General features: G+C 37.6%; 4 protein-coding genes across 8 annotated transcripts; 1 reads left to right on the forward strand and 3 right to left on the reverse strand.

The window, feature by feature from the left end:
- Positions 1-331: 331 nt before the first annotated feature.
- SAC9 (sacI homology domain-containing protein / WW domain-containing protein) lies at positions 332-12,533 on the reverse strand. 5 transcript variants are annotated; one of them, XM_048117186.2, is made up of 14 exons: positions 12,259-12,533; positions 11,811-11,893; positions 10,473-11,068; positions 9,165-9,297; positions 7,119-8,335; positions 6,401-6,508; positions 6,098-6,268; positions 5,216-5,458; positions 4,663-5,139; positions 3,519-4,343; positions 3,156-3,353; positions 1,978-2,433; positions 1,597-1,824; positions 332-849 (listed from the first exon to the last, which is right to left on the reverse strand). In XM_048117186.2, the coding sequence occupies exons 2-14, from the start codon at positions 11,821-11,823 to the stop codon at positions 568-570; spliced, it is 4,947 nt and encodes a 1,648-aa protein (XP_047973143.2). In that variant the 5' UTR covers positions 11,824-11,893; positions 12,259-12,533; the 3' UTR covers positions 332-567. The 5 variants fall into 5 exon arrangements, with proteins under 5 accessions (XP_047973143.2, XP_047973140.2, XP_047973142.2 ...); XM_048117183.2 differs by having other exon boundaries at positions 10,473-11,071; XM_048117185.2 differs by having other exon boundaries at positions 11,811-11,897.
- A 1,405-nt stretch (positions 12,534-13,938) lies between these two features.
- Positions 13,939-19,132, reverse strand: LOC125215688 (hyperosmolality-gated Ca2+ permeable channel 1.8-like). Its single transcript, XM_048117187.2, has 11 exons — positions 18,340-19,132; positions 17,265-17,417; positions 16,924-17,059; positions 16,563-16,664; positions 16,340-16,459; positions 16,157-16,237; positions 15,744-16,084; positions 15,391-15,636; positions 14,961-15,285; positions 14,646-14,879; positions 13,939-14,552 (listed from the first exon to the last, which is right to left on the reverse strand). The coding sequence occupies exons 1-11, from the start codon at positions 18,651-18,653 to the stop codon at positions 14,133-14,135; spliced, it is 2,472 nt and encodes an 823-aa protein (XP_047973144.2). The 5' UTR covers positions 18,654-19,132; the 3' UTR covers positions 13,939-14,132.
- A 1,571-nt stretch (positions 19,133-20,703) lies between these two features.
- Positions 20,704-23,148, forward strand: LOC125213974 (plastidal glycolate/glycerate translocator 1, chloroplastic). The gene is made up of 8 exons (XM_048114801.2): positions 20,704-21,049; positions 21,151-21,466; positions 21,576-21,837; positions 21,907-22,022; positions 22,156-22,265; positions 22,355-22,532; positions 22,613-22,742; positions 22,849-23,148. The coding sequence occupies exons 1-8, from the start codon at positions 20,759-20,761 to the stop codon at positions 22,997-22,999; spliced, it is 1,554 nt and encodes a 517-aa protein (XP_047970758.1). The 5' UTR covers positions 20,704-20,758; the 3' UTR covers positions 23,000-23,148.
- A 125-nt stretch (positions 23,149-23,273) lies between these two features.
- On the reverse strand, positions 23,274-26,252 carry PRK (phosphoribulokinase). The gene is made up of 5 exons (XM_048114803.2): positions 25,444-26,252; positions 24,516-24,600; positions 24,222-24,306; positions 23,886-24,130; positions 23,274-23,753 (listed from the first exon to the last, which is right to left on the reverse strand). Exons 1-5 carry the CDS (start codon positions 25,971-25,973, stop codon positions 23,502-23,504), a joined length of 1,197 nt encoding a protein of 398 aa, XP_047970760.1. The 5' UTR covers positions 25,974-26,252; the 3' UTR covers positions 23,274-23,501.
- Positions 26,253-26,793: the final 541 nt, after the last annotated feature.

A 26,793-nucleotide genomic window follows, 5' to 3' on the forward strand; every position in this document is an offset into this window, starting at 1 on the left:
TTTCTCATTTTAATTAATCAATTAATAATTTAAAATCGTATGACGAAAAAATATTTCGTCATGCATCGCACGTGGGTTAACACTAGTTCAGTATAATACAGTATGTTATAGTACCAATCAAAAAATTAAGATTTGACGAGATAGAAAGCAGGAGAAGATCCGTCAATAGCAAAACCATGAACGAAAAATAAAGAGAAGTATATCAATAGCAAAACGATGAAAGAAAAATAATGATAAAGTAAGCAATAGATGTGTTTGACAAAACACACAGATAATCATCCCTCAAAACATAAAAAATGCATCTGATTCTGTTGGAAATGATACGGAGAGCTAACACCAATGAATCGATAATACAATTACATTACAACTCAAGAACAAAAACCAGACCATAGTTCATAAATGGCTAATTTTTACAAAAATGAAAAGAAAAAACAACATCAACTTCCTGTTTGAAGAATCAATCTAGCTAACAAACAACATGCTACGAAAGAAACGAGATAAGCAAGAACTCACCTCCGGTGCACACTTTGCTAATAAATGATGCATTAGAGGGAGTTGATGCATTGATCAGACTGCTGAAAGACTGGCCCATTTTCCAAGTTCGTAAGGATCAGCATAATAGTACAACTTAACTCTGTTCGCCAACGACAATCCTGCAGCCCATGGATACGGTTTGTATTCTGAATCATCTTGTTCTGATGGGTCATCCGAGAACGCGGCGATATCTCCAAGCAGCCGAAATGTTATGCGGCGAGTGCTTATCTGTCTGGGGAAATCAAAGTACATGGGTGTGCCAGCCTTGACCTCTGGTAGCCGATACTCAGCAACAGTCACCATATTATGGGAGTCCTGTGGAGAAACATGATGGCTCAGATTATGTCTTGCAAAATAAAAATCCTACTATAAGCTGGGTGTTCTCGTCTAAATTATGCCATCTTCAACCTAATGTCCAATCTCACTCACAATCCATCAACTTAGTTTGAAAATGCACGAGTCAGAGAAATTTCATCATAACGTGGATCTAGGCAGTCCCATCTATGTAATACAGAATAACCAAGGACAAAAAAGAAAACTCTAGAGAATGTAAAAACCCCTACAATAAGATTAAGGAATGAATCTGCAATAGTAGCTATATTTCTAGCTGCGCACAAGTTGTCCTCAGTTTGCTCTTCATAATTATACTACCTCAGTCCCTTTAAAACAGAAACTTTCTAAATTTTCTATTTTCAGAAGTGGACCTTATAATCCACTAACACCTACTTCCACTACTTTTTCTCTTCCTCCCTCTTACTTTACTCATTTTCTCTTCCTCTCTCTTACTTTACCAATTATGCATTAAAACTCATGTCGTTCCAAAAGTTACTATTTTTCAAAGACGGAGGTAGTATATATTAATTCATGTTTTTAATAAACTAAGAATGATTGGTTGGGTTGGGTTAAGTTATGTAAATTCCAAATAAGGTGTGTACCCGTGATAAATATCCCATGAGTAATCACAGTTGGAAAAAAGATAATCTCATTCTCAAGCTAAAATAAATAGGAACATTTGGTTTATAAAAATCAATTAGGCAGCAAAACAAAAATCATCTTTAATACCTGGAGGGCGGATACTTGAATATACAACACAGCAGGAGATATGAGTCTCTCTTCTATAAGACGGTTCCTGCCCCCTAAATCTAAATCGGTTGAAGGTGAATGATTCAAACGGTGCTTTATCGCACTGAAACCATCCAGACGAAATCCAGTCAGCATCGGTGAAGCTGGGGATAGATATTGTTCGAGAACAAGATCATTGTCAATTAATCTTTCAGCCTCAACTGGAACCTGAAAATTTGGAAAAAGTTTTAGCCAACAAATATGCGAAGAAAGTTCTTCATATAAAATAGTTGGGAGAAACTAATAAATATTCTCAGCCAACTAATTCAAGAATGGAGAAAGGTTCTACTTCATCAAATAGGATTTAGAAGGTTTCCTCACCTTGAACCGATTCAACTGTGGAGGTCTCTCCAACCAGTTTCTTACATTCATTTGGTCAGAACCTTGCGGTGATGCTCCTATCTCTCCTCTAACTGACTTTCCAACCACCAGAAACTTTCTTGCATGAATGCATGGATCATTACCAGACTCACCACCAAATGAGGCACGTCTACTTGGGTTTGCAAAGGGATTTTCATCCATAGACAGAAGAGTGAAGTCTCTTCCAAGATTGACAGAATTAGACCCAACTCTTGCAAGACGCAACGTTATCCAAATGATACGGCATCGGGCTGGGCTCTTGAAGGCAAATTTCACATGCCTAGGCACTTTACTATCTTGAAATGACTTCTCTGGGCCACAAAGTTCAGATGAAGAAGTTACAAGTGACTGGATATCCCATTTCCCAGTGCATGATCTTTCTTCCCTGTTCATCGTATTGCTAGCCCAGATTTGTACCTGTATAAACAGTAGTTAGATGCATAAAGATAGAACAAAATCAGTCAAATCGCAAACTAACCTCAGAGTGAAAAAAAATAAGATAGTATCGCGTTAGCCAAAACTATGATTATTATCCAAAAGTCAACACAACAAATGTGAATTTATAAGTGGCAGAGACCCAAGAGTGTCAATGATGATTTAGTTCCTGTAGGTAAATCATGGCACAATGAAGTATGCAGGGAGTGAAGCTAACCTAAATAATCACTAGCAATAAAATGACATCAACCACCACTGATTCATCAATATATTTGAACAAAGGACATAGTCAAATAAGTATTCAGATCACAAAAAATATCGAAACCACTTTCACATATAATTGTCTGATAGAAACAATCCTACACCACCATAGAAATTTATTGAAATGAAAGGAAGACAATCAAATGTAATGGTTAAGAAAACCTTCAATTGCTTAACTTTTGATATTCTCTGAAACCTCAAGATACATAGTTCAACTAATTAGATTCTGGGGTAGGATCCTCAGGTTTATGCAAGACAAAATAAATTGAAAATTACAGAACAAATTTGAGTACAAAGTAACATGGAAAAGTACGTTTATGGTTCGTGTAGACTGAATAAACTGACAAAATCATTAGGCAGGAATTCCAGGTTTCTGAAATAAAAGGAGAATCAAACTGTGTTTAAAATGTATCAACTGTTGGGATCACCAGAAATATACTTACTGTAGGAGCATCAGACATTGAATAGCCACATGGACTAACCAAGAGGACAACACCATACACATCAGAAATTTCATTGAGAACAATAGCAAAATCCACAGATGAGGCACTAGGTGGGGCTCTCCAATATGAATCTTGTGATCCGGAATACAAAGGAGTAACCAAGGACAACAATGGCGCTGAACCAGCTGCTGTTTCGACCTACAAAATATAAATTGACAGACAACTTCTACTCAGTAACATGCTGATAAAGCTACACATGAGGAAGACAAGAAACACATACACACATCCCATATAACCCAAAGCCAAAAGCAGTTAAGACCGATGAAATGCATATGGAAAATACTAAGAGTATCATCTAAATACCGGGTGTAGAAAGCTGGAAAATGGGAACTCTGCAAGTGATTCCTTCCCATCAGTCAACTGCCCTAAAACCTTTGCATTTTCTTCAATATTTAGAAAATGATCTCTTTCAGGAATTAAATTTCTTGATGACAGTCCAAACACGTCGTTCAAGGCACTCCTAGCAGCATTATCTGCTCTAGATTTTCTTCTTTGGCCAACCAAGACCCTGACATAGTCCAATAGCAATGCTTGAAGGACAACTTCATTGCAGCATCGTTTACAGATAATCCCATCAAGAGTTGCAGAGCGATTTGAAGAAGCATCAGCTGAATATCCTCCCTGGCTAGCTACACCATTATAGCCTGAGATATCCTTTGAGTTACAAGACGCAAGCAAAAGAGCTCCTTTTCCTGCAGAACAAACTCTGCAAACCTTTTTTCCACATCCAGAACAGACAAAAGAGGGTCCTGAAGTTGTTGACGATGGAGTCACTGATGCACTACCAGCTGGCCCAGTTTCGGCACGAACTTGGCACGCACCACCTGAACACCTCTCATCAATTGAAGCAACATTCCAGAAATCAATCGCGTCTTCATCGAATGTTCCAAGCCCAATTGAAGCATTATTTTTGTCTTCCTTTGCAGCCAGCCCAAGTAGTGCAAGGGTGCTAGCCACCCTGCATAATCTGCCCATGTATGAATCATCGAGCATCATATTTGGATTTATGCTGGCAGGATCAATGCCTATTGATAAGAGGGCTCTGTCCCTTTCAGGAGCAGAAAGATTCAGCCGAAGACGTTCTATTTCAAGTTTCATAGCTTCCATGAAATCTAACCTTCTTTCCTGCTAATTTACAAAAACATAAGACTATTAGTCCAAATGCTTCTTGTCAAGTTGTCAATTGCAAATTAAATTTAAACAGATATCTGCATAGTACATCAAGTTATACCACTAATCGTTACCATCAGACCATACTTATTACGTAACGATCAACACAAGCAACAGCAGACAACAAAAAGAATAAAACATAAAGCAGTTGGGAATTCTCAGGTGAACTTTGAAAGAAAATTATCTTAATGTCATAAGATCTGAAAGAACATTATTCTGCTACAGGGGTAAGACAGGAAACAAAAAAGTCTATTATTACTACAATCAATAATCATACCCAGTGAGGTCCTGCAAGAAGTTTGAACAATCTGATGTACTCTTGGGAACCATTATCTGAAGGTCCTTGAGATGAAACCATCTTGGAGTTGTTATTTGCCGGAGAAATTGGCTGACTGACAACACCATCCAAGTTATTATTTCCCTGAGAAACTGGCTGGCTGACAACATCATCGAAGAAGTTAAGTAAGTCACTACTTTCATGTACAGCAGTCTGAGCAACAGGTTGAGAAATCGCATCAGAAAATACTATTTCTCCAGTCAAAAGGTCCACAAACGAGTTAGCTGATGATTCTGATTGCAATGGGGAAGCCTCTCTATGATTCGATGAGGCAGCATCTATGCTGTTGGCATCTCCTTCAGTAAGAAAAGGGTTCATTTCCTTTGAGTTACCATTTAACCATTCAATTAAACTAGAACCACTCTCTTCATGTGAAAATATTGACCTCCATGGAAGTGAAACTCCAAGGATCTCCACCTGCATTATGAACAAGTTCAACAGTGTCATCCTCAAAGCAATTTTTTCCAACAATACTTCCTTGACTTGTTCATACCTCGCCAAGGGTCATTGGGCCTCTCCCAGGCACAGCAGGATAAAATGTTAAAGCAACAACACGAGTTTGAAAATCCAGTTCTCCTTCAACTTCTTCAAAATCATACAACACGGAAGGGCTTGAGGATTCTTGTGCATGTAAACGAGCACCTGCCCCAGTGACAGCCATATCTTCTGCACTGATAGGTCCTGCTAATGGTATCAAAATGTTTGTACCATTCGCACATTGAGGTATAGAGGCTCCCTGTGAAGATTTAATGTCAGCAAAGAAATTGTAAGCTGATAGAAGATGCCTCTAACAAGAAAAACCATTTTTTATGAACTTGAGTTCCTTTTGATTGTAAGGATATGCCAATTAGACTGAAGGGATGTGAGGTGTGGGAAGATGGGGGGTGGGGGTACATATGGAGATCAGATATAAAGTTTTTAGGACTTTATTTTGTTTATTGGAAGGACAAAGAAAGTCTGTAAACCTATGGAAGAAGCATATCAATTTTATATATTTCCTTGAATGCATAAAGGCATCAAAAGGTACACCAAATTAAGAGGCATTACCATATCATCAAATATGCATGATATAAGAGCCTCCCTTAAGCTAACTATTTACCACTACCAACATCATGCAAACTAATTTTCAAACCTCTCAATCCATGGAGTATAATTTATAGGTATGACTTCAACACAAAGATAACTAGTACAGCATAAGGTGTCAAACTTTTCGGTATAACTGAGATATGGAAGGATAGACTCCAGAAAGAACTTGTAGTAACTACAGATAACTCACACAAAGAAACATAATCGTGTGGATATTTAGAAATAAAAATAAAAGATAGTAACTTGTAAAAAGCACAGTCTGGAATATCAACATACTGATATACCCGACCTCGAGAACGAGTTTGAGTCCATCCATATAGCGCCCAGTCCTCACATCAACTGTTGATGGGAAAGTAGTATCATCAGCACCGTGCGCTACAGTGAGAAGAAGCTCACAAACATGACAAGGCTCGGAAAGGTAGATAAAGAGCTCAACCACATCTGCAGCCTGCGCAGAAACCTGGTGTGCATACAAAAACAATTAACTCAGACGATAAGGTGTCTGTTTTAAATAAAAATAATAATGAGCTAATCATACAGAACTAAGAAATGATGACCAACATCAAGTCTCATAACAACATGAAATACATACCCATACAAGGTCTTTTCTTTTGAAACTTAGAAGACTGGCTCCCCCATCAGAAGATGCAAACATGCTCGGAACTGGCTTCAAGAAGCATCCAAAAGGCCGAGAAGGAACCTGAGGTCATCAGCAGAAATTCATGAAACTCTGATAGTTTTGGGAGGAGACAATTGACATCTTACAGAGAAGCTTATGTGGATGTAAAATCAATACGATTTCAGAAGACAGTATCTTCAACTAAACATTGCTTTGAATTGATAGAGACGTGTGGAGTAATAGGTCAGATTGACAATTCTGAATATCTTAAGATAGTCTAACAATTCTCCGCGACCTCTTCTTCTAGCGTGTTACATATCGAAGTGCAAAATAGAAATTAGTTTTTCAGCAAAATGAATTAATGATCTAGAAAATCATTATACAATAAGACAGCTCACAAAAACTTGACTGCCCATATTGGGCATTATATTTCATAAAGAATAGTGACTTAGTTGACAAAACAAAATTAACCATAGCAGAGACATAAAGGTTTGAATTTTCATAGGCTTGAAAGAAGCCCTCACTTAAAAAAAAAATCATAAAGTGGATATTAATTTGAAAAATAACAACAAATTTAAACAAAGTAGAGGTTAGCAGAAGGAGCAGAACTCAAGAAAAGCCAAGAATAGCCTAGCAACATGTTGAGAGATAAAAACTACATAATCAAATGAGCTGTTGAAAATATACATACATGCAAGGGATTGATAATCACTGAGGGAAAATGCTTGAAGAGCCTTAGCCCCAGAAAAATCTCTAGTTGCTTCTGACGGGAGCTATCTACAACTGCATTCTTATATCTTCTCTGCAGGGTGATTTTCATATTCTGTGCAGCAGAGAACTGTTTAAATTTTCCAGCTTCCTCATTAAAAATGCTAAGTATTTGGCTGTGCATGGCTTTGGAACCCGTATATAAAGTTGCATGAATGTCACCCGCTAATAAGAAAAGATCAGCTAATTGAGATACAGGTGACAAGATCGTTGATCTCTTAAACTCATCAAAGGTCATGTCGAACCTTTTCCAAGGTTTATCTGGACAAGGATGATTCCAGGTTGTCGTCCTAGTGTTGTGATCAATATAATATGTTTTCCCAGTCACAGCATCAGATCGCTTCTCCCAGCCAGGAGGCAATGGAGCAACATAGCCACCAAAATTACCAGGTGCTTGGTAACCATATGCAACATCACTATCAAGTGATATGCCTAACCGCCTACATTGCTCCATAAAAACCTGGAGTGCACCAAAGAAACTCGCAGCATTTGTTCTATCCAAAGAATCCGCACAATTGAAACGTATCACTCCATTTTGGTGTGATCTTATGCAAAAGGCACCATCATAGTCATCATTACAGATTACTTCACCTTTGCAATTGTTAATCCTTTGACGAGAGGGTAAATAATCCCCCTCGGAAATGCCAATAGAAACTGTGGGTGCTCTAAGAAGATACCATAGTCCTTCAATTGTTTGCTGTTCACCCTTAAGTTTTACACTAGCATGCCAATCATAATTAATTAAGTGAATTCGAGCATAAGGAAGTTTCCCCATGGAACGAATATAGTTTAATGATTCTTCAAAATGCTGAACCAAAACAGATTCAGATTTTCCTTCTGCATTCCTTAGTAAGTTCACACAAACAATTGGAACCAAAGCACTTTTTTTCTGACTCCCACCAACAGCTCCATCCAGATTACGTGCATCATACCTTTGAGACAATCTCTGATAGTATTCCGAGCTCCCTTTATAAGGATCACGATCTGATACATAAATTTCTGCTTCAGCAGCAGTAAGTTTTAACTCAGCGCCCCACCAGATAGGAATGGTGCCTCTACGCCAAATGTAAGTGGTGAAAGGAACACTTTGGCCAGCTTTTTTGGGAATCCAAACAAGTTGTTCACACTCAACTTCATTGCCTAGCCATTCAACCAAAATAAATGCATGGAAATGAGAAGCAAAACAAGTAAACATATATGTGGGAAGCCAGGTATCAGAAACAAGCATGATGGAATACAAACTTGATGATGAAAAGCACAGATCAGGTGATGTTCCAGCAATCAGGAAGAAAAGATACAACAATGGCATCTATCAGACAAAGAGAAGTGCAAGGAAACATGCAAAAGACATTACACTAATCAAACATAATACTCCCTCCGTCCCAACTAAGTTGGGTCAAAATTTTTGGGCACGGAGATTAAGAAATTGTGTTGAATGGATAAAAATTAAAATAAATAGAATAGGAGAAAGGAAAATAGTAGGAGAGATAAAAGAGTAAGGTGATGGAATAAAGTAAGATTTTGTTTTTTGTCAAACAAGGAAATGACTCAACTTTGTTGGGACGTCCCGAAAAGGAATACGACTCAACTTAGTTGGGACGGAGGGAGTACAACAGATGGTAAGGCCAAAAGTAAGTGGAAAAGAGAGGATGCCGTTTATCAGGAGACAATCTAATTTGCAAGAACATAGTCAACTTCCATCACAATTTTAGGATACAGGGTATAGTTAACGATTTTAAACCTCAAGATTTAGCTACTTAACCAATAAAAGGCACAGCATTATTCTGCTACTGGACCAATTTTAAAAAGATTCACCCTGATGATTGAACTTAGGATACTTTACATCAAATGACTCAGTTGTAAGCAATTTTCTATGAAATCATACATGAAATTTAACAATTAACATTTGCACAGGCACAAAATGAAAAGCTAATGCATCAAAATTAGTTAATTTCATTGAAAAAAATACCTGTACTGTAACATGAGTTTATACCCCTGGCTAAGTATCGCGTTCCGGGATGCAATCTACTACGACGAGCAGTAAGTGCAATAACCCCCTCCTGCTGCCCAAGGCTACCAAAAGTTTTGCATTCAGCAAATCCCTGTATGTTGTTTAGCAATTATAGCATGTTGGGTTCAGAAACTATGCGAAGTACAAAATGCTCTAAAAAATACACAATGAAAAGACAAATCAGAAGGCACGAGAGCTGGAGAACTTCAACTACAACCCTCCCCAACCCCACCCCAAACAAAGAATAATAAAACTGAAGATAGAGTACTACATCTTTAGAGATTGTCCCATACATTGAATAATATTTATACGAAATATCTTTTTCTGCTCCATCCCCCATGGAATAAAAAAATGTTGTGCTTGAAATATGACAGTGTGAGAGATTATCCAACTCAGCAGAAAAGACTATAAAAGATATAAGTTGTAGGAAACAAAAGCTTAGCTCATCCAAGCTTAGAAATTCAGTGAGTGTAATTTTTCATCTATTCTATCTGAACAAATTATGCTCTTCATTAAGTTTGCCACTGTCATATTCCCATCTTGTCTTTCTAAAATGTTTCTCTTTGTCATTGTACCTAACTAATTTCCTTTGCCCAACTTCAAAAATATCCATGTCTTATAGGCTATAGCTGTGTCTCCAGGTATTTTTCTCTTTTGAAGACAGCATGGCTTCTTCTTCAGATGTGTCAGAATATAATTTCACAGTCACGGAGTTCATGTTGCCATGAAGATCAATAATGACGTGTAAACTTTTGGGATAGAGCAACAGCAGCTCAAAAATAATGACTGGCAGCCTACATAATATCACTTCCATAACTATAATCAGCAAATTCCCTAGTCTATTTTCTCAAAAAGTTCTAGTTCTAGACTAGATTGTATGTTGTGATGATACAAACCACATAGCAGAAGTTAGTTAGCAGGACATTCAGCCCAGGTCATAGAATACTTTGTAGAACTGAGATGAGCATAAGTATGTATCAATCTCAAACTCGAGATTTCCTAATACAAAAATTAGACACATGACGTGCACATACAATCTCCTGCAACACTTAGCAAAAAAAAATACGCAAATAATTGGATTACTAAATAAATCTAGAGCAGTGACACTGCGATTTTTCTGGTGAAATGATTTTGCAAAAGAAAGTACCCACTGCTAGCATCTTTTCGTAGATATGACATCTTTTAGCAGGTTCACCAGTAAATTAGATGTGCCAAAAGAAAATTTAGCAAGTATACAAAATTGAAGATACCAAGTATGACTAAAACCTGCAGAAGAATGACACAATGCTGCTGAAGCCCAATCTTCCTGAAAGGCATAGCGAACCATTTATTCCATACAAATTCATCATCAGGATTGTGCACTGACATACGACTTGGAAAAGGCCGAGTTATGTCCCTAGTTTCGCAGAAGTAATGCTTCCCATCAATGTCAAGCTCAGTTAGTTCGTGAATATTCTTCATTTCGGTTTTACTTTGTGGTTGAGGATTCTGAAGGGAAATTTTAATCCATTGGGTCTCCGTTACTGAGTAAACACATCCTCCACCAGGCAAATTTGGAATGCTGGCTGTCAACCTAGTTGCAACAAGCAGTAACCCAAAGCTGCCAAGGGCTGCATAGCCTAAGAGTGCCCGAGCATGTGTTATACTCTTACAAGGCCATTTTGAACCATTTGTGATGCACTCTAATGCTTCGTTTTGTGATTTGAAAACATCATAACCCTGTTTAGAAGTATAACAAAGTTCCCCAGTCGTAGGATCAACATAGATAACTTGTGTGTCAGTCCTAGTAGACAGACTGACGATAATATACACTTCACTTGAGTCCAACGTGACAACAACAACAGATGTATCCCTTAGGGAACCTACTGCAACAGATCAAAAATATTCTGGAATCAGAATGAAATTCAACTTTTTTGTACCTATATAAACCAGTGTGACAGAAAATAGTTTTCTATTCAGCACCAACCATACATGAGAATTTCTTATTTACATATTATTAAAGTAAATATAGATGTTGAGTTAGGAATCAAAATGCCACTTCCTTTTACACAGAAAAGTATTAGAGTCAAAATCTGTAAGAACTTCTACGTACTTCTCTGATGGCCACATGACATAAAATTATATTATGAAAGCAAGAACTACAGAAATTTCTTTAGGATTATATGAAGTGTTTCCATCCAGTTTAAATAATTTAAGGAAAACAGAAAAAGAAAAGACAAGGAAAAAACTAGAAGCAGCCCTTTCCATAAATGTAACCAAAATGATATTCATAAAGGGGAATATAAAGGGAGTGAAACCACTTTGCATCTTATTTTTACAAAGAACTAATCAACAGATTATAAACAGAAAATTAGTTTATAAATGAAAAGGAGCACAACAGAAATGTTGTGCATTAATTTAGGCATCGTCTTTGTATGTTTCACTTGACAAAAGTCCTAGAAAGAGAACGAGTAAAAGACTATATAGATTGCTCAGTCCTATCTTTGGAATGTTCCAATCTAGTCTTTACCTACAATTATATTAAAATCTGATTAAAATTCTCAATAGATGCTGAAGACAGCAAGAAGAATCAAGGGGTGTGTGTAAAAACAGTTAACAGCTCACCAGATGATTCCATGCTCTCAAAGTTCACCAGTCTTCAAGTTTTTATTGGCAGTAAGATTCAAAAACTGGGATGGATGAGTAGTCTGGCTGAGGGAAAAGGAAGAAATCCAAATTAGCAACCATGTACCCAATTACTTTCGCCGCACATAGTTTACATTATTGGAGCATAACGAAAGAGATTCAGTCAGAATTCTGTAAACATTCTGTAAACAATGTTTACAGAATTAAGTATGCATTATGCTCTGATTTTGACAATGTTTAAACATCAGTAAATCGCCAATCTTCTATGGCTTAAACAAACCAATAGTTATAAGCTGACTAAACTTAACAGCCACAAAAACGTAGTATGATCTAATTACAAATGAAAAGTTGATTATTCAATCACTTAGAAAGACAGATCAAAACCGATTCACCAGATATTAGGTCAACTTTAATACAGAAAAATAACCTGATTTAGGTAGCAAGACTTTGCAGATTGGGATTTTCCGAGAACCTCCAAATCACAGACAGATCGTCCTCGGATTGACCGGCCGGTAGCTGGCTGCTTTTGCGAGAGGAATGGCGGTGGCTCCGGCGGGTAGACGGCGATGGAGGGGAGAGAGCGGCCGTGGCAAGAATCAAAATACGAACATCTAGGCAGATCGGCCTTCAGGATTGAGAAACAAGAAAAAATCGTAAACGGCGAAGAGACGCGAACATTATCACAGAATAGCAACTTTCACAAAACCAAACATGAACACCGACGACTTTAAAAAGCGTGTCTAAGTCGTTCATAAAAGACTAGTCATTGGATTACTTTTCTCCAAAAAAAAAGGAAAAAGAAAACAAATACTACAACATCCCGTCCCCATCCAGTAATCCTAATAGTGAATCATACGTAATTTAATAGTATAATATTTAAAAAATGAGATAGAAAAAGAAAATAATTACTATGATATTGTTAGTGAACTAATGAAATTTATGGAAAGTGATTAATTTTCATAGAAGAACAATTTGAAAACAATGGGACAATTGGGATACAGAGAGAGAATGAGAAAATAGTCAATTCCTTCCTTCTAAAATACATGGATCTGGTCATCTCCTTTGAGTCAAAAATAATTAATACGCTCATTTTTATAAGGGAGTGTTATATTGCTAACTCATAACTTAATTGTTAACTACAACTAAATAATACTTCCTCCATTCCATAGTAATTGAGGCAAAATTTTTCGGCACGGGGATTAAGAAAAATTGTGTTAGGTGAATTAAGTAAAAAGAGAATAAAGTGGAAAATGAAAAAGGTAGAGAGATGAAGATAGAAAAAAGTAAGAGAGAGTAAAGTAGATGTGGAAAAATGTGTTGACTTTTACTAAAAAAGGGAAATGACTCTATTACTATGGAACGGACGGAAATGGAAAAACGCCGCACTTAGATCATTAATCCTTAAATGTCAATACAGTCAACGAAAAACGTCAATAAAGCCATATGATTAATTCTTAAAAATATCAATAGGGGTATTAATGTCAATTAACTACATGTTTAGTTATAACTAACTTTTAAATAAAATCCCAAAACTTTAAATTCATATAACATATATCAAATTAAAGATAATTTCATAAGGATTCCAACGATATCCTACATGCATATGTTCCGACGTCAAAATTTGAAAAAAAATTCAAAAATTTTTAATTTTTTCGTACAAGCAGAAATGTCAACCTACTATATAAAATATGTCAATATAATACATGTAAAATGTCAATATAAGCAATGTGTTAACATTCTTAAAGCATTGTGTTGACATTCTCAAAACATTGTGTTGATATTTTCGAAACACTATATTGACATTTTCATCCAAAACCCTAATTTGGAGTTTTTTTTTATTTTATTAATAAAAATGAAAATTACACGTGGCAAATTGTAGAACAAACGTTTTCTAAAATCATATGGCCTTAAATTAGTTGTAGTTAGCCATTAAATGATGAGTTAGCAATTGATCACTCCCCCATTTTTATATGTATAGTCATGTTTACGGAATTACTACTATCTTTTTGTATTTATAATCATATACTAAGAATTGTTTATGTATGTGGTTTCATATTATATTCTTTTAGAAACATAGGCTTCATTTAGTTTTGCTGAAGAAAATAAAAGCTCCCAAAATAAATACTAGTATAAATTAAAAATATGTCTGTCAATGTTTAAAAATAAAAAAGTATTTGTAAATAATTTTTGCCACTACAACAAGGTAGAGTTATCTGCATCAACTGGCTAAAACTTGTAACTAAAAATGGAAGTTATTTTCTGTTAAGAGCTCTACATTAAAAACCAAACTAGCGCCAGACCTCACTGGTGGTAGTACTGATAGTGAGGCTCACTCTCATCATATCTATGCACATTGGTGGCGGATTCCACTTCATGCTGATATTGAGAGCCACTCTCATACTGATACACATGGTGGTGCTGCTCCACTTCATATTGGTAGGCGGCATGAGGCTGTCCGAATTCATACTGTTGCACGGTGTGGGATGCTTCCTCTTCTTCGTCTCCTCTGTGGTGATCATGGAGAGGGGAGGATGAGCTGGGTTCACTCGGAGAAGGGCTGGCTTCCTTGGCCGGGGTTGGGTCTGTGTCGACCTTCACTTCCACCAACTCCACTTCCTCAAATGACCGGAAGATGGGGTGCAGGTATGCATCTTCCAGGTAGGATTTCACGTCTACGTCAGATGCAGTGGCGCCGTCTTGCATGTCCTTGGACATGGCTTCCTGAAGAGGCCAAGAGAGGGCAGATGCATCAACATTAGCATTACAGAATATCAATATTCAAGGGAGTTTTTGCTGCAACGTTCAAGAAGTTACCTCAAGAGGGTACTTGCGGAATGCAGGCTCGAACCGATTCTTGCAGTATTTGTGGAACGACAGAGTCAATACGGGTAGCATCACTAGCAACGGGGTCGATTTTGCAGCCTCTTTCGTGCTCAATAGCCCCAACAGGAGGAGCTGTGAAATGAGCAAGCTTGCTATAATGCGGCCGTGAACATGAGGCCAGAATGCAGCAGCACTCTCGTATTTCTGGTGATACACGTTAATCACCTGCACATGATGAAGGAGATACGATTTCACAAAACAGGAACCTAAGCCATTCTTAAATTTCACGAGTTGATTCGAGCTAACCTGATGTCGATATACAAAGTATGCCAAGGCAAAGAAGATGAGTACGAAAGGAAGAAGGATTGGTGTGATGACCATGTAAACAATGCCTAGAAGGAAATACAGCTGAAGGCTTGGTAAAGTCTCGGGGAAGTCGACACCTCCAGGGTCCATCGCATTCTCCATGTCCCTCTCGGTTTTCACAATGAACATGTTCTTCAACTGGAAAATCACCAAAGGCTTTAACCGGAGTATTTCACTAGCTATCCCTGCCCAGCCATCGACCATTATATACGTAATGAAGAAAGTCGCCTTCATTGGTATTGATACACCAATGTTTCTCGGGATTCTGCAGCCACACAAACATCAAAGGGACTGAATGGTGAAACACGTCTAGATTAATCGGAACTCTAAAATACACGAAACAACAAGAGATACGTGCAAGGAACATTACTGCGTAGCAGATTCGTGAAGGAAAGCATGAAGCTGCTCGAATGCAGTTCCTGCCACGATGCTGCCAAGGAACACGTTGACAAGCATGAAGTAGTAATATTTTGCAGCAGTTCTTCGTTCCAATACTGATATCGCCACGTGCCCCTCTACCTTCGACATAACCATAAGGATTGCAGGGAGAAAATGCAAAAAGAGCTTAAGAGTAAGACCAGGAAGGAAACCCTGTAGGAATGACTTCACAAACTTCCTGCAAAAAACGATGATTATTTCAGCAGAATACAAATGTATTTTCATGAAGAAAAGAAACTGCCCGTGAAGGATATTAAGCTCTTTGATTTGAAAATCGACACTTACCTTTCAATTACTGGCCTGAGGAAAGGTGCTATTCTCTCCAAACCCTCCAGATTGGCCAGTGATTGAACAAAAGCAATAGGTATCATGTAGCAGAAGACCAATGCAAACACAGACACAGATATCACTAGCTTCCGGATGCTCAGTGAAACAAATGGTATAGTGACATTCTTCCAGTATACATCCCGAGGTTCAGGCGCCCAATTTGTTAGCCATAGTGTGGGGTTCTTGCTCTGTTGTGTCTGCGCACAAACAGCCGCTCCCCATCTTGAATTGAACGAAACAAATGCAGCTGGTGTAATGGATTTCGGATCTTTTAGAATCTTTTGGCGCTCCATCGTCAACTAAGAGCAAGCAAGGGATGAAAATTAGTATATTATCAGGACAAAATGAAACCAGTTGTTGATCACACTTACTTTTCTGTCAAGATATTTAATTTGATCCTTATAGTACTCAATTGCATCCACTGTTTTACCCCAAAGTCCAAGGCAACCACTCTAAACAATGAAAACACAGTAAATATTAAATAAGTTCTAAGCCAGACAAACTTATTTTGAGGAAATATCTCTTGAAGGTAACGAATTGACAAAGGACTATACCTTCGTCTTAGGCCTCTTGTCTGGATGCCTCTCAAACTTGAGCTGGTTATAGTCAAGCCAGTTCTGAAGTCGTTGTCTCTGTCTAACGAGTCTGGCAAACTTATTAGCATTGTACACGGCCTGGTACAGCACATGAAAGGTTATAAACAAAATGTAAAAAATAGATCAAGCAGGTTCGAGAGATTAAAAATGACAAGATTTGGAGGATGATGGAGGAAGAGACCTGGTGTGTTAGGTAACGATCTGGATGGTTTCTCTGGAAGAAGGTTTGAATGCTATCTGATATCGAGCGTCCTGAAATATGCGGTACATTTCTAACAAGAACCTGATGATGATATATTAAAAAACTTTGATAAGTAAATGGCAATGGCTGTCTTCTCACGATACAGCATATCAAAAAACAACTTTTGAAAGCATAAAAAGAACATAAAATAGCAGGTTATGAACTTTACAAAGAAGAAACTTTTCTTGCAATTTCAAGTGTTACCAATAAGAATTATCAAAGATATTATCCCATTGACTCTTGATCAAGTATCATGTAAGAAAAGCATGTTTCAAGTTACAGCAAAGACAACACGACTAACCGTGAACTGCTCAGGACGCCTGCCTTGAGAAGCCAAAAATTTAAGCCGCATTGAAGCAACTCTATTGTATTCCTTATAAAGCATGAAACAAACCCAGAACGTAAACAAGTACTCCATCGATATGTGGACAAAAAACCTGAGATTCCAACAACAGTCATCTTCATGGTCTAGTAAAACTGAAAGTGTAATAAAAAAAATATAAGGAAATGGACTGGAAAGCAAAAACGGACATCAACAAACAATACGCTTTCTATGTCATGCAAAATGTACTTGAAGTTTTTTAGTAGGACAAGACTGTCAAGACATTTCAACATTTTTTGGTAAGAGGGCCATAAACTTACAAATTAGACTTGGGGCGAACATTTGAGATTGAAAGCTTGTCGATATCACTGACAACCAAGTCGCGGCGCAAGAAAGATAGAGTTACATCAGATACATTCACTGGAATCAGTATTAGAATTGCCACAACTGCAATTGGTGCAAATATCTTCAACCTGATGGAACCAAAACATCATTAGCAACGTGTAAATATTGTAAAAAGAAATTCCACCTTCAAAATCAAGTTAGGCTTGAAACCAAAACGACATTAGCAAACACCAAGCTTCTTGCATTATCTCATCAAAATATGATTGGACCCTAAATGAGGACATTAGCTTAATGTTTCAAAAACATTCACTTAACTGCAACGTAAATCCGACAGCTGAGGCATAAATACACAACTCGAAGAGAAAGAGTTTAGAAAATGAATATACTCATCATTCAAGAGAGTTGGTCCTTTTAAAGAGTCAATTTAAAGAATTCCACCAACTACAGGCACTAATATTCATATCATTTTCATCCTAGACATGTAATGTAGCTTTCGATTTAGTGGTGGTCTGAACCAAATATATACATATGTTTCAAAACGTGCATATGTTTCAAAACGGTACCTAATTCAAATGATGTTCTTGAACAAAATTGCTGAATTTTGCAAACGGAGGAACAAAATGCATTGTACTGATATATGAGAATCTTTCCTTCATATTCCTAAAGTTTCAATCAGTACTTCAATAAAAGTCGAAGAATCAATTCCCTAAAGCTTAATCAATGAATCAATTCCCTAAACCATATGAGTTTCTTGTATTCAGAAGATGCACAAAGCCACCAGGTATATAAACCAAAATAAGAAGAAAAAAGATTTAAAAGCATCAACGACATTGATAAAATACTTACCAAGATAACCAAATTATAAACTTTAAGATACCAATTCCCGAAAAAGGGACAAAAATCTCATAGCAAGTAAAAAGTCAAGCAAAAAGGATGAAACTTTGGCAAGACCACAGACAAAAAGCACCTAAAAAACTCTCAAAACACGAAACTCAACTGATTATCAGAAGATAAAAGGGGGTGGAAAAAAAAAAGGAAACGTGCAAGTACCCAAGAGTGTAAATCCTCAAGAAAACAGCAGAATCTAGGCCAGCATGGTTGATAAGCTCAGACTCAGTCATCTTGAGCGCCTGAGGCATCCAGTTGAGAAAGGTGAAGTAAGTCATAATATTGAGATTGACAAATTTTCCCACCACACCACCCCAGCTCCTGGGGCTCGTCCTCTTCCCGGCAATGTACCATTTGGGAAAGTAAACCCTGTCGTTGATTGGCTGAATTCTGAGCAGGGCAAAAGCCAGCAAGAATGCAAAGGCACTGATTATGTTGATCAGCGCCGACACCCCTATATCTCCAAGACTCGCCATTTCCTCTTCTTCTCCGCCTCAACTCTCAAACATAAAAAGAATATGGAAAGGAAAGGGAAAGGGAAATAGAAGGAGGAGGAGAAGAAGAAAAGTGGGTATTTACTAGAAAGATGACACAAAGTTTATCAACTTTATCATGCTACACCAAACGAAAGATACTATTTTGGTAATTGCCCAATCACACATAAACCCTTCTTCATCACAGAATTACTACAATAGACCATTTTCTGAAAAAGGTCAGCCAATGGGTTGTAGTAGTATGATTTCTGCACACGGAGTATAGTGGGTGATGGCTTTATTTCAAATATTAGTATTGGTAAGTAGAAATTTGCTCACGCTAAGTGTGTGTCGTGTGGAATATAGGGACCAGTGGCATGGGCTTTTTTGGTTGCTTTTTGGATTTGGTAACTGAAAGGGAAGAATTTCAGTAGCTGGGGATTGGAAACGTCTGGTTTTTTATTGTGCTCGTGATTGTGCCTTTTTTTAGTGTCTAGAGTTGGCAAAGTGTGAAAAAAAGGTCTTTCTTTTTTTCTTTTATTGTCCGTGATTTTCAGGCTATGCTCCGCCGCTGCGGATCCTTCGCCGCGATTTTCGGTTTCAGTGTCTTAAAAATTAATCAATTTTTAATTAAATAATAAACAATTCTGAAACGCGTAAATAAGTGTTAATATAACGATTGTAAAAATTATGTCAAAAATGGGTCAAGTAGTAATAAAGTTTTCGGAAATGAAATGAGATTAATTTGGTAGATGAGCAATAATGGAAAAATGCAATATATTTATGGAAGAATGAAGTATAATTATATATTTTAATCCTTTATGAAAAATAAACTTATGAAGTAGTATTATTTTTTTCTTTTTCTTTCACTCATACTATTACTAATTGTACATTAAAATATAGTATAATATAATGAGTATAAATAACGAATTGGAAAGAGAATCTTCGGCCCTTCCACAGTAAAAGAAATTTGAAAGAGAATCAAGTTATTTTCATAGAAAGTTATATTAATTGAAAGCTGAAAAGGAAAGGCAGACAAATATAGAAATTCTATAATTTTGGCATTATCTATAGCTGGCTACATTAAATTATAATGATTACATATGTATTAAGGAAACAATATATGTGCAATAATTACATATTAATAAATCACCATGTAATTCTCAAAAGAAGAGAAAAAAAACCCTCTAGTTATATAGTCAATCCCAGCCATTTTGGTTCCTTATTATGTGCATAGAATATAATATGCATATAATGAATTACGTCGCACCAAATTATACAAATATTGTACTATCATTTTTATAATGATAGCTATTTATGTTTTGTTTATTTCATTCAAATTATTTGTATATCACGCATGCCATAATTTCTCAAACTGAATAAGTGTACACACAAACAATCATCATCTCATTTTGTAGTATTGAAGATTGTAACATTTTAAATATCTCCAATTTGAAGTTCAACGGGCCACCTCTAATTTATAGCATATGAAGTTCTTAATTTTTGAAAGATAATAATTGAATAATGAATGACTAAGTTTAGTGTATAAGTTTGTTTGGGGTTTGAAAGATTATAACAAGTTTTGAGCATTATCTCGTCTAAACCCAGAACAATCATAAATGAATTCTAAATATCATATTTTATAGTACTATATACCACTGATGATTTATAAGTAATATTATTTGTATTTGGACAGGTCTATTGTTTCGTTGCGTCCATTTAGTCAAAACGCAACTATCTCACCTATTCGGATATTGCTTCATAATTCGAATCTTCAATCAATTTTGGCCAAATTTACATTAAATGAATGGAGTAAATCAAAACAATGTATATCTATACACGAGGTTTAGTTAGTCATTAATAAAAAGTGAAATAAAATAAATATACTTAAAATGACACTAAAAATGCTATAGTAATAAATCAAAGCCAGTAATTTCAATGAGAATAATATTATAGCTGTTGGCGGTCCCACCTAAGCAACGAACAAAACTGTTAATTTGAAAAAGATAAAAATTCCCGGGAATAAACTGTCCACACAAATTGAAGAATGTCACCTCTTCTCTTCCTCTTCCTCTTCCACTTCCACTCTCCACACTTCACCTTCCACCATGCCTGCAACTTCCTCCATTTCCGCATTCTCCACTCCCTCTCTTCTTCTCCCCAATCGCCACCGTTCTCTCTTCTCGCCATGCCAAAAACTCACCAAAATCTCATCAAAGTCACTAGTGGCTTCCAGTTGCAGGAACGCCACTTTCTCGGAAAAATCGCGATCAATACTAATTACTAAATCGAAATTCCCGCTCGCCGATCCAAACAAATCGCATCCCAAGAGAACTGCTGTGGTGAAATCTACCGGATCGGAAGGTGGATTGACCTCGGCGACGACTCTCCAGAGCACGGTAACTGCGCCGATCGACAATGCCCTATTTTGATTTTTGACCTGTATTTTGCTCTGATTAATGAATTGGATGCGATTCGCGATACGGTTTCTCTGTTTCAGGCTCTGAATCTGCTGCATTTGGCGGTTTCGTTGGGAATCATTGTGGCTGTTGACAAGCTGCTAAAGCAGGCGTTCGTTTCCGCCGCCATCAAATTTCCGAGTGCTTTGTTCGGAATGTTTTGCATATTCACAATTTTGATAGCTCTCGATTCCACCGTCCCTGCTGCGGCAACTGGCTTGGTCAACTTCTTCCAGCCGGCGCTGCTCTTCATCCAGCGGTGGCTCCCCTTGTTTTATGTTCCGTCTTTGGTGGTCCTTCCCCTTGCCGTCAAAGATATTCCGACTGCTTCTGGCCTTAAAATCATCTACATTATTGGTATATATAGGAATGTAGCTTCCATTTCCATCCAAGATTGTAGATTGACAAGCCTTGTTTGGTGTTAGTGGGTGTAATGTGTGTTTTTCTTACCCTAAATTTGGTGCAGCCGGAGGCTGGTTGGCATCGCTTTCTGTAGCAGGTTTCACGGCTATAGCAGTGAGGAAGTTGGTGAACACTGAAATGATACCAGCCGAGCCTATGGCTAAGCCTTCCCCCTTTTCGCCGCTTGAGCTTTGGGCTTGGAGTGGTGTATTTCTAGTATCTTTTGTGTCTGCATTTCTTTATCCAACTATACTTGGAACGAATGCTAGGACGTGCTTGCCGTTCCTTTTGGCTTCCACTGTATTAGGCTACATTTTTGGTTCTGGGTAAGAAAGAGAACTAACACATTCTTGATTTTGCTCAAATTGTATCTCTCAACTTCATGTTTGCTTCAGGTTGCCAACTGGTGTGAAGAAGGTTTTCCATCCGATTATCTGCTGTTCCTTAGCTGCAGATCTTGCTGCATATGCTTATGGATACGTATCAAAATCTGGACTCGATCCTGTTCTAGGTATAGATCTAAATTGATGATGAAATGTTATGCTGGAATTCCTATGATCCATTGACGGTTTTTGTTTGCTGATTGTTGTTTAATACTATTAGTATATCGTGTATATGAGGGGCGAAAAAATTGAATATTGCAGGATACTATCTGACAAAGGTCTCATCAAATCCGGGTGCTGGTGACATTTTGATGGGATTTCTTGGATCTGTTATTCTCTCATTCGCCTTCTCCATGTTCCAACAAAGGAAGGTAAATGCATGTTTTCCTATCATATGGAAGGAATTAGCAGCTTTAGCATTCAATATCATAAACTGTAATTCAATCTTATCACACTGCAGCTGGTGAAGAGGCATGCTGCAGAGATATTGAGCTCTGTGATCCTCTCCACACTGTTTTCATTGTATTCAACGGCTTTCATTGGGCGTCTTATTGGTTTGGAACCATCATTGACACTATCAGTTCTACCCAGATGCATAACTGTGGCACTAGCTCTCAGCATTGTATCCTTCTTTGAAGGTTAAACACTCAATTTATTTCACATTTTATATCCCAATGTGAATTAGTTTTGTAACAACTTCTTCCTTTGTTCATTTCAGGTGCCAATACATCTCTTACAGCAGCTGTTGTTGTAGTAACTGGACTAGTTGGGGCCAATTTTGCACAGACAGTACTTGACAAATTAGGTTTCCGCGATCCAATTGCTCGTGGAATAGCAACTGCATCAAGGTATTCCAAAACCTTCAACATAGTAGGAAACATACATGCAACTACAATGAGAAGTTAGTACTTTCTCTCCACCCCATCCTCTAACGTTTTGGGTTATGCTTTTCAGTGCACACGGACTAGGAACGGCTGCATTATCAGCTAAGGAACCCGAGGCTCTTCCATTTTGCGCGATTGCATATGCCCTAACCGGGATTTTTGGATCAGTGATCTGCTCAGTCCCAGCTGTCAGACAGAGTTTGCTGGCAATAATCGGCTGAAAGTCTCTTGTAACTTGTCGAGTTTGGTCAAAATCGACCTTTTGATTTGGTGCTGTCTGTGCTAAAATTTTCAGCAGGATCAGCAAAATCTTTCATGTATCAGCCATTCAACCATGTCATCAAAGTGTTTTCTTCTTTTGTTCTCTCTATCTACATGTTCCAAGGTTTAGATATGTATGTAGATTGTAGATAGAAATTCATTGTTGTCAATATTCTTATTTTTCATATGTACATCATCTGTTGATTGATATGTAAAGAGCATGACATTCTCAAATTATGTATGAAATGTGTTTATAATTATAGGATTCCTCCATTTGAAATATGTGCAAGTCGTTTCTCTATGTTACAAATCTCCACAGAGTTTCAACTCAGAAAATAAATCCAAATAGACAACAACACCTCATTCGACGAGGAACAATACCAATTCCCCCCAACACCAACGCGCTAAGAGTGGGAAAATTCTAAGCAGAGATAGATAGAGCACTCAACTCATCTCAACTCATCATGCCTTGGCAGCTTCGAGGGTAGCAGCCGTCCTGCTCGCCACAATCTGCTCGTAGAGGTCTCTGATCTTCAACCCAACGATGGTCTGGAACAGCCCAGTCCCATTGTTGCTCCCAGGGAAATCTGAATGCTTCAACATCTGCTGAGTCACTTCTCCGTAGAACTTAGTCGAAAGGTTGCTCAGATGGCTCTCCACATAGATCAGCTCATCTAGTCTGTCAAACTGCCCATCCATTTCCAGTACAGAAACCTGCAAGATTTGACAGAAACATAAGTTTTTTTATAAAAATTGTAGGGGGTGCTGAGGCCCCCTATCACCCTTGTATTAAATGGTGGAAGATGAAACATGATTCTTGGTTGGAAATGGAGGGGTATATACTACCTCTTGGCCGTAGTAAGTATCGGGGCCATAGGTGAATTTGATGCCGGGGTAGGAGCAAGTGAGCTTCCTTCCACATGGTATCCAAGAAATGGTGGAGCCTTCATCAAAGAGGTAGACAGGGTTGAAGAACTTGACACCTTCCTTCATGATCAGTCTCACTCTCAAAACCTTTCCCTCGTTGTCATCCGGGATCAGCTGTGTTGGCAACACTTCGATCACAGCGTCCGCGTATTGCTTCTGTGGGTCTGCATTGTTGAAAACAAGTTCATGAGCACCTGTTCACTATGTGTTGTGTTGTGAGTTTTTGAAGATGCAGAGGAAGGAGAGTGTAGTTACCGATGTAAGCATCGAAGTCGGGTTTTCGGGCTTCGATACTGGCCTTGATGCTCTCAAGACTGTGCCCTCTTTCAGCCATGTCCCTCTGCATTGTCCAAAATGTTTGATGATCAGATGTTTCAAGTGTGAAACACTACTCTACTTGATTATTTTATCATAGTGTGAGGGCACATTTTTTAAGTTGCTACTCTTTTCCATAACTACCACATTTAGTGATTTTACTTGTAAGCATAATATTTGTCGATTCCAATTAAAAATTATGAACTCTTTTGCTTATTTGAAGAGGGAATTTACCTGAATTTTCCATGCGAATTTGACTTCGTTGCTGATGTCCAGGTAAATACTGAAGTCCAAGAGGTCTCTAACACGTTCATCGTACCTTCACATTTAACATAAAACTAAATTTAGAAATAATTCATCTTTAAACTTAAAACCTCACTCTTTCTCAGTCCCCATTAAATCTCCCATTTCACTTATACTTTTATGCAGAGTACCTATTTTTGGTAAATGCACCTCACATCCCACTAATTCACTTAACTCACATTTTATTACTCATAAAACTAATATTTATCTATTTGAGATACACTCAAATTAAATGGATCTCACATTTCACTAATTCATTCAACTCACATTTTATTACTATAAAACTAATAGTATTTCATCCGTCCAAGATGGATTTAGATTAAATATCTCACTTTTACTTGTTACGAATTTTAAGAAATGTAAAAGAAAGTCAATAAAAAAGTTAGTGGATTATCGATCTCATTTTAAATATTAATTTTATAATAAAATATAAGTAAAATATAAAATTTAATTACTAAAAATAGTAGTACTACTTAAAATTGAATCACATATGTAACAATAAACATCTTAAAATAGCAATATAATATATTTAACGAGAGACCCAAAGAGTATTAAGTAAGAATTACTCCTACTACTATATTTCACTGTCCATTCATTTTCCTTTCAAATTTATTTATTACTAAAACTTATGCATTTAATTAGGGAGGTATTGACGGAGTCCTTATATATGATAAGGACTGCATGGCCCTTAAGTTGACGCATGGGTCACAATCAGACAAAAATCTCAATCCCTCAACCATACAATTATGGATAATATATCAATCACTTTGATCATCCACACAAAATATCCAAATTCAGTTTTCACCAAATCCTTCACCATGCAAACACACATGTACTAATAAGCAATAAGAAATCTTACATTGGGTGTAAACCTTCGATAACAAGAATCTTGGGAGGCTTGATGAGCTCCGGCGGGTCCAATAGACCACTGACGTGGTTGTAAATCGGCTTATCAACCGCGGTTCCATCTTTCAACGCCTTCACCTGCTCGTACATGAGATCGAAGTCGTTAGCTTTCGGGTCCAGTGCGGTGACGCCCTTCTCCTTCCGTCCGGTTCTGTCCAGTGAGTGGTAGTCGTCCAAGCATATCACCGTCGTCGTGTCGCTTATCAGCGTGTTTGAGTCCGGGTTCCCGCCCCTGGGAGGCTCGGCTGCTCCGCCGAACACGGAGGTCAGCCGCCGCATGAAGGTGGACTTGCCGCACCCGGAGTCGGCGGCGAGGCCGATCACCACCGTCTTGTCCTCGGCGGAGCATGATATCTGTTTGTAGCTTCTGGTGAGGGTGGATTTCTTGGTTGTGGTGAAGAAGAGTATGTGTTTTTGGGAGAAGGGTTTTGATGGAGTGGAGAAGTTGAGGGATTGGACTGTGTACACTGTGGAGACTGCCATTGCTGCTTCTCCTCACTTTTTCTCTCTCCCTCTATTGGTTTAGTGTGTGTGTGTATGAAAATTATGGGTTTTTCTTTTTCTTTTGTGAGGATAGAAAAAAAATGAGAGATGTAGGAAGAAGATGGTGTGTGGTTAGAGTGTAACTGATGAAAGTTTTTTAGGATAGGAGGCTGTTTTTGGTGTGATATGTCACTGTTTAGAGGTGTTTCTATGATTACCCCTTGGTTTAGAGGTGATTTTGAGGTGGGAGTGGGAAAATTGTTGTTTCTCTTAGGGTGTTTTTGTCAATTCCACCTTACTGAACATTTTCTTTGAAAATGCATAAATGAAATTATGTTTTTTTTATAGTATTTGTGATAAATGTAGGAGGAATGGAGAAGAGTGGTGGTGATATCTTGAAGTTCGGATATTTGGGTGCCACGTGGCAATGAGATGATTGGCTGCTAAGAGATTAGGGGTGTGAGGATATGGGGAGGAGGAGAGAGTATGTTTGGACTTTGGACCTTTTATGTTGAACTTTCTACACTGCATTTGTAGAGTAAAAATGGGTTATTAGAAATTTTAAGATGTTTCTCATCTAACTAATCATCCAAGATTTGAGTTGTTTCATTAAAATTCAATCAAGAGTCACGTGAAGTGAAAAATTGAAGTGTTTTGTTATAGATGTCCAAACAGCGAATTTATTATGACTAATTCCGTGAAAATGATCTACAAACCCATTTCAAATAGGGAAATTGGTCTCTAAAACCATGAACTTTGCTTAAAATTTGGTATTTTCCATGAACTTTGAAATTGGTATATAATATCACGAACTTTGCAT

The sequence above is a fragment of the Salvia hispanica genome, chromosome 3, assembly GCF_029641045.1.
Source record: "Salvia hispanica isolate PSC_SH4W2 chromosome 3, Shi_PSC_v1, whole genome shotgun sequence".
Taxonomy (NCBI): domain Eukaryota; kingdom Viridiplantae; phylum Streptophyta; class Magnoliopsida; order Lamiales; family Lamiaceae; genus Salvia; species Salvia hispanica.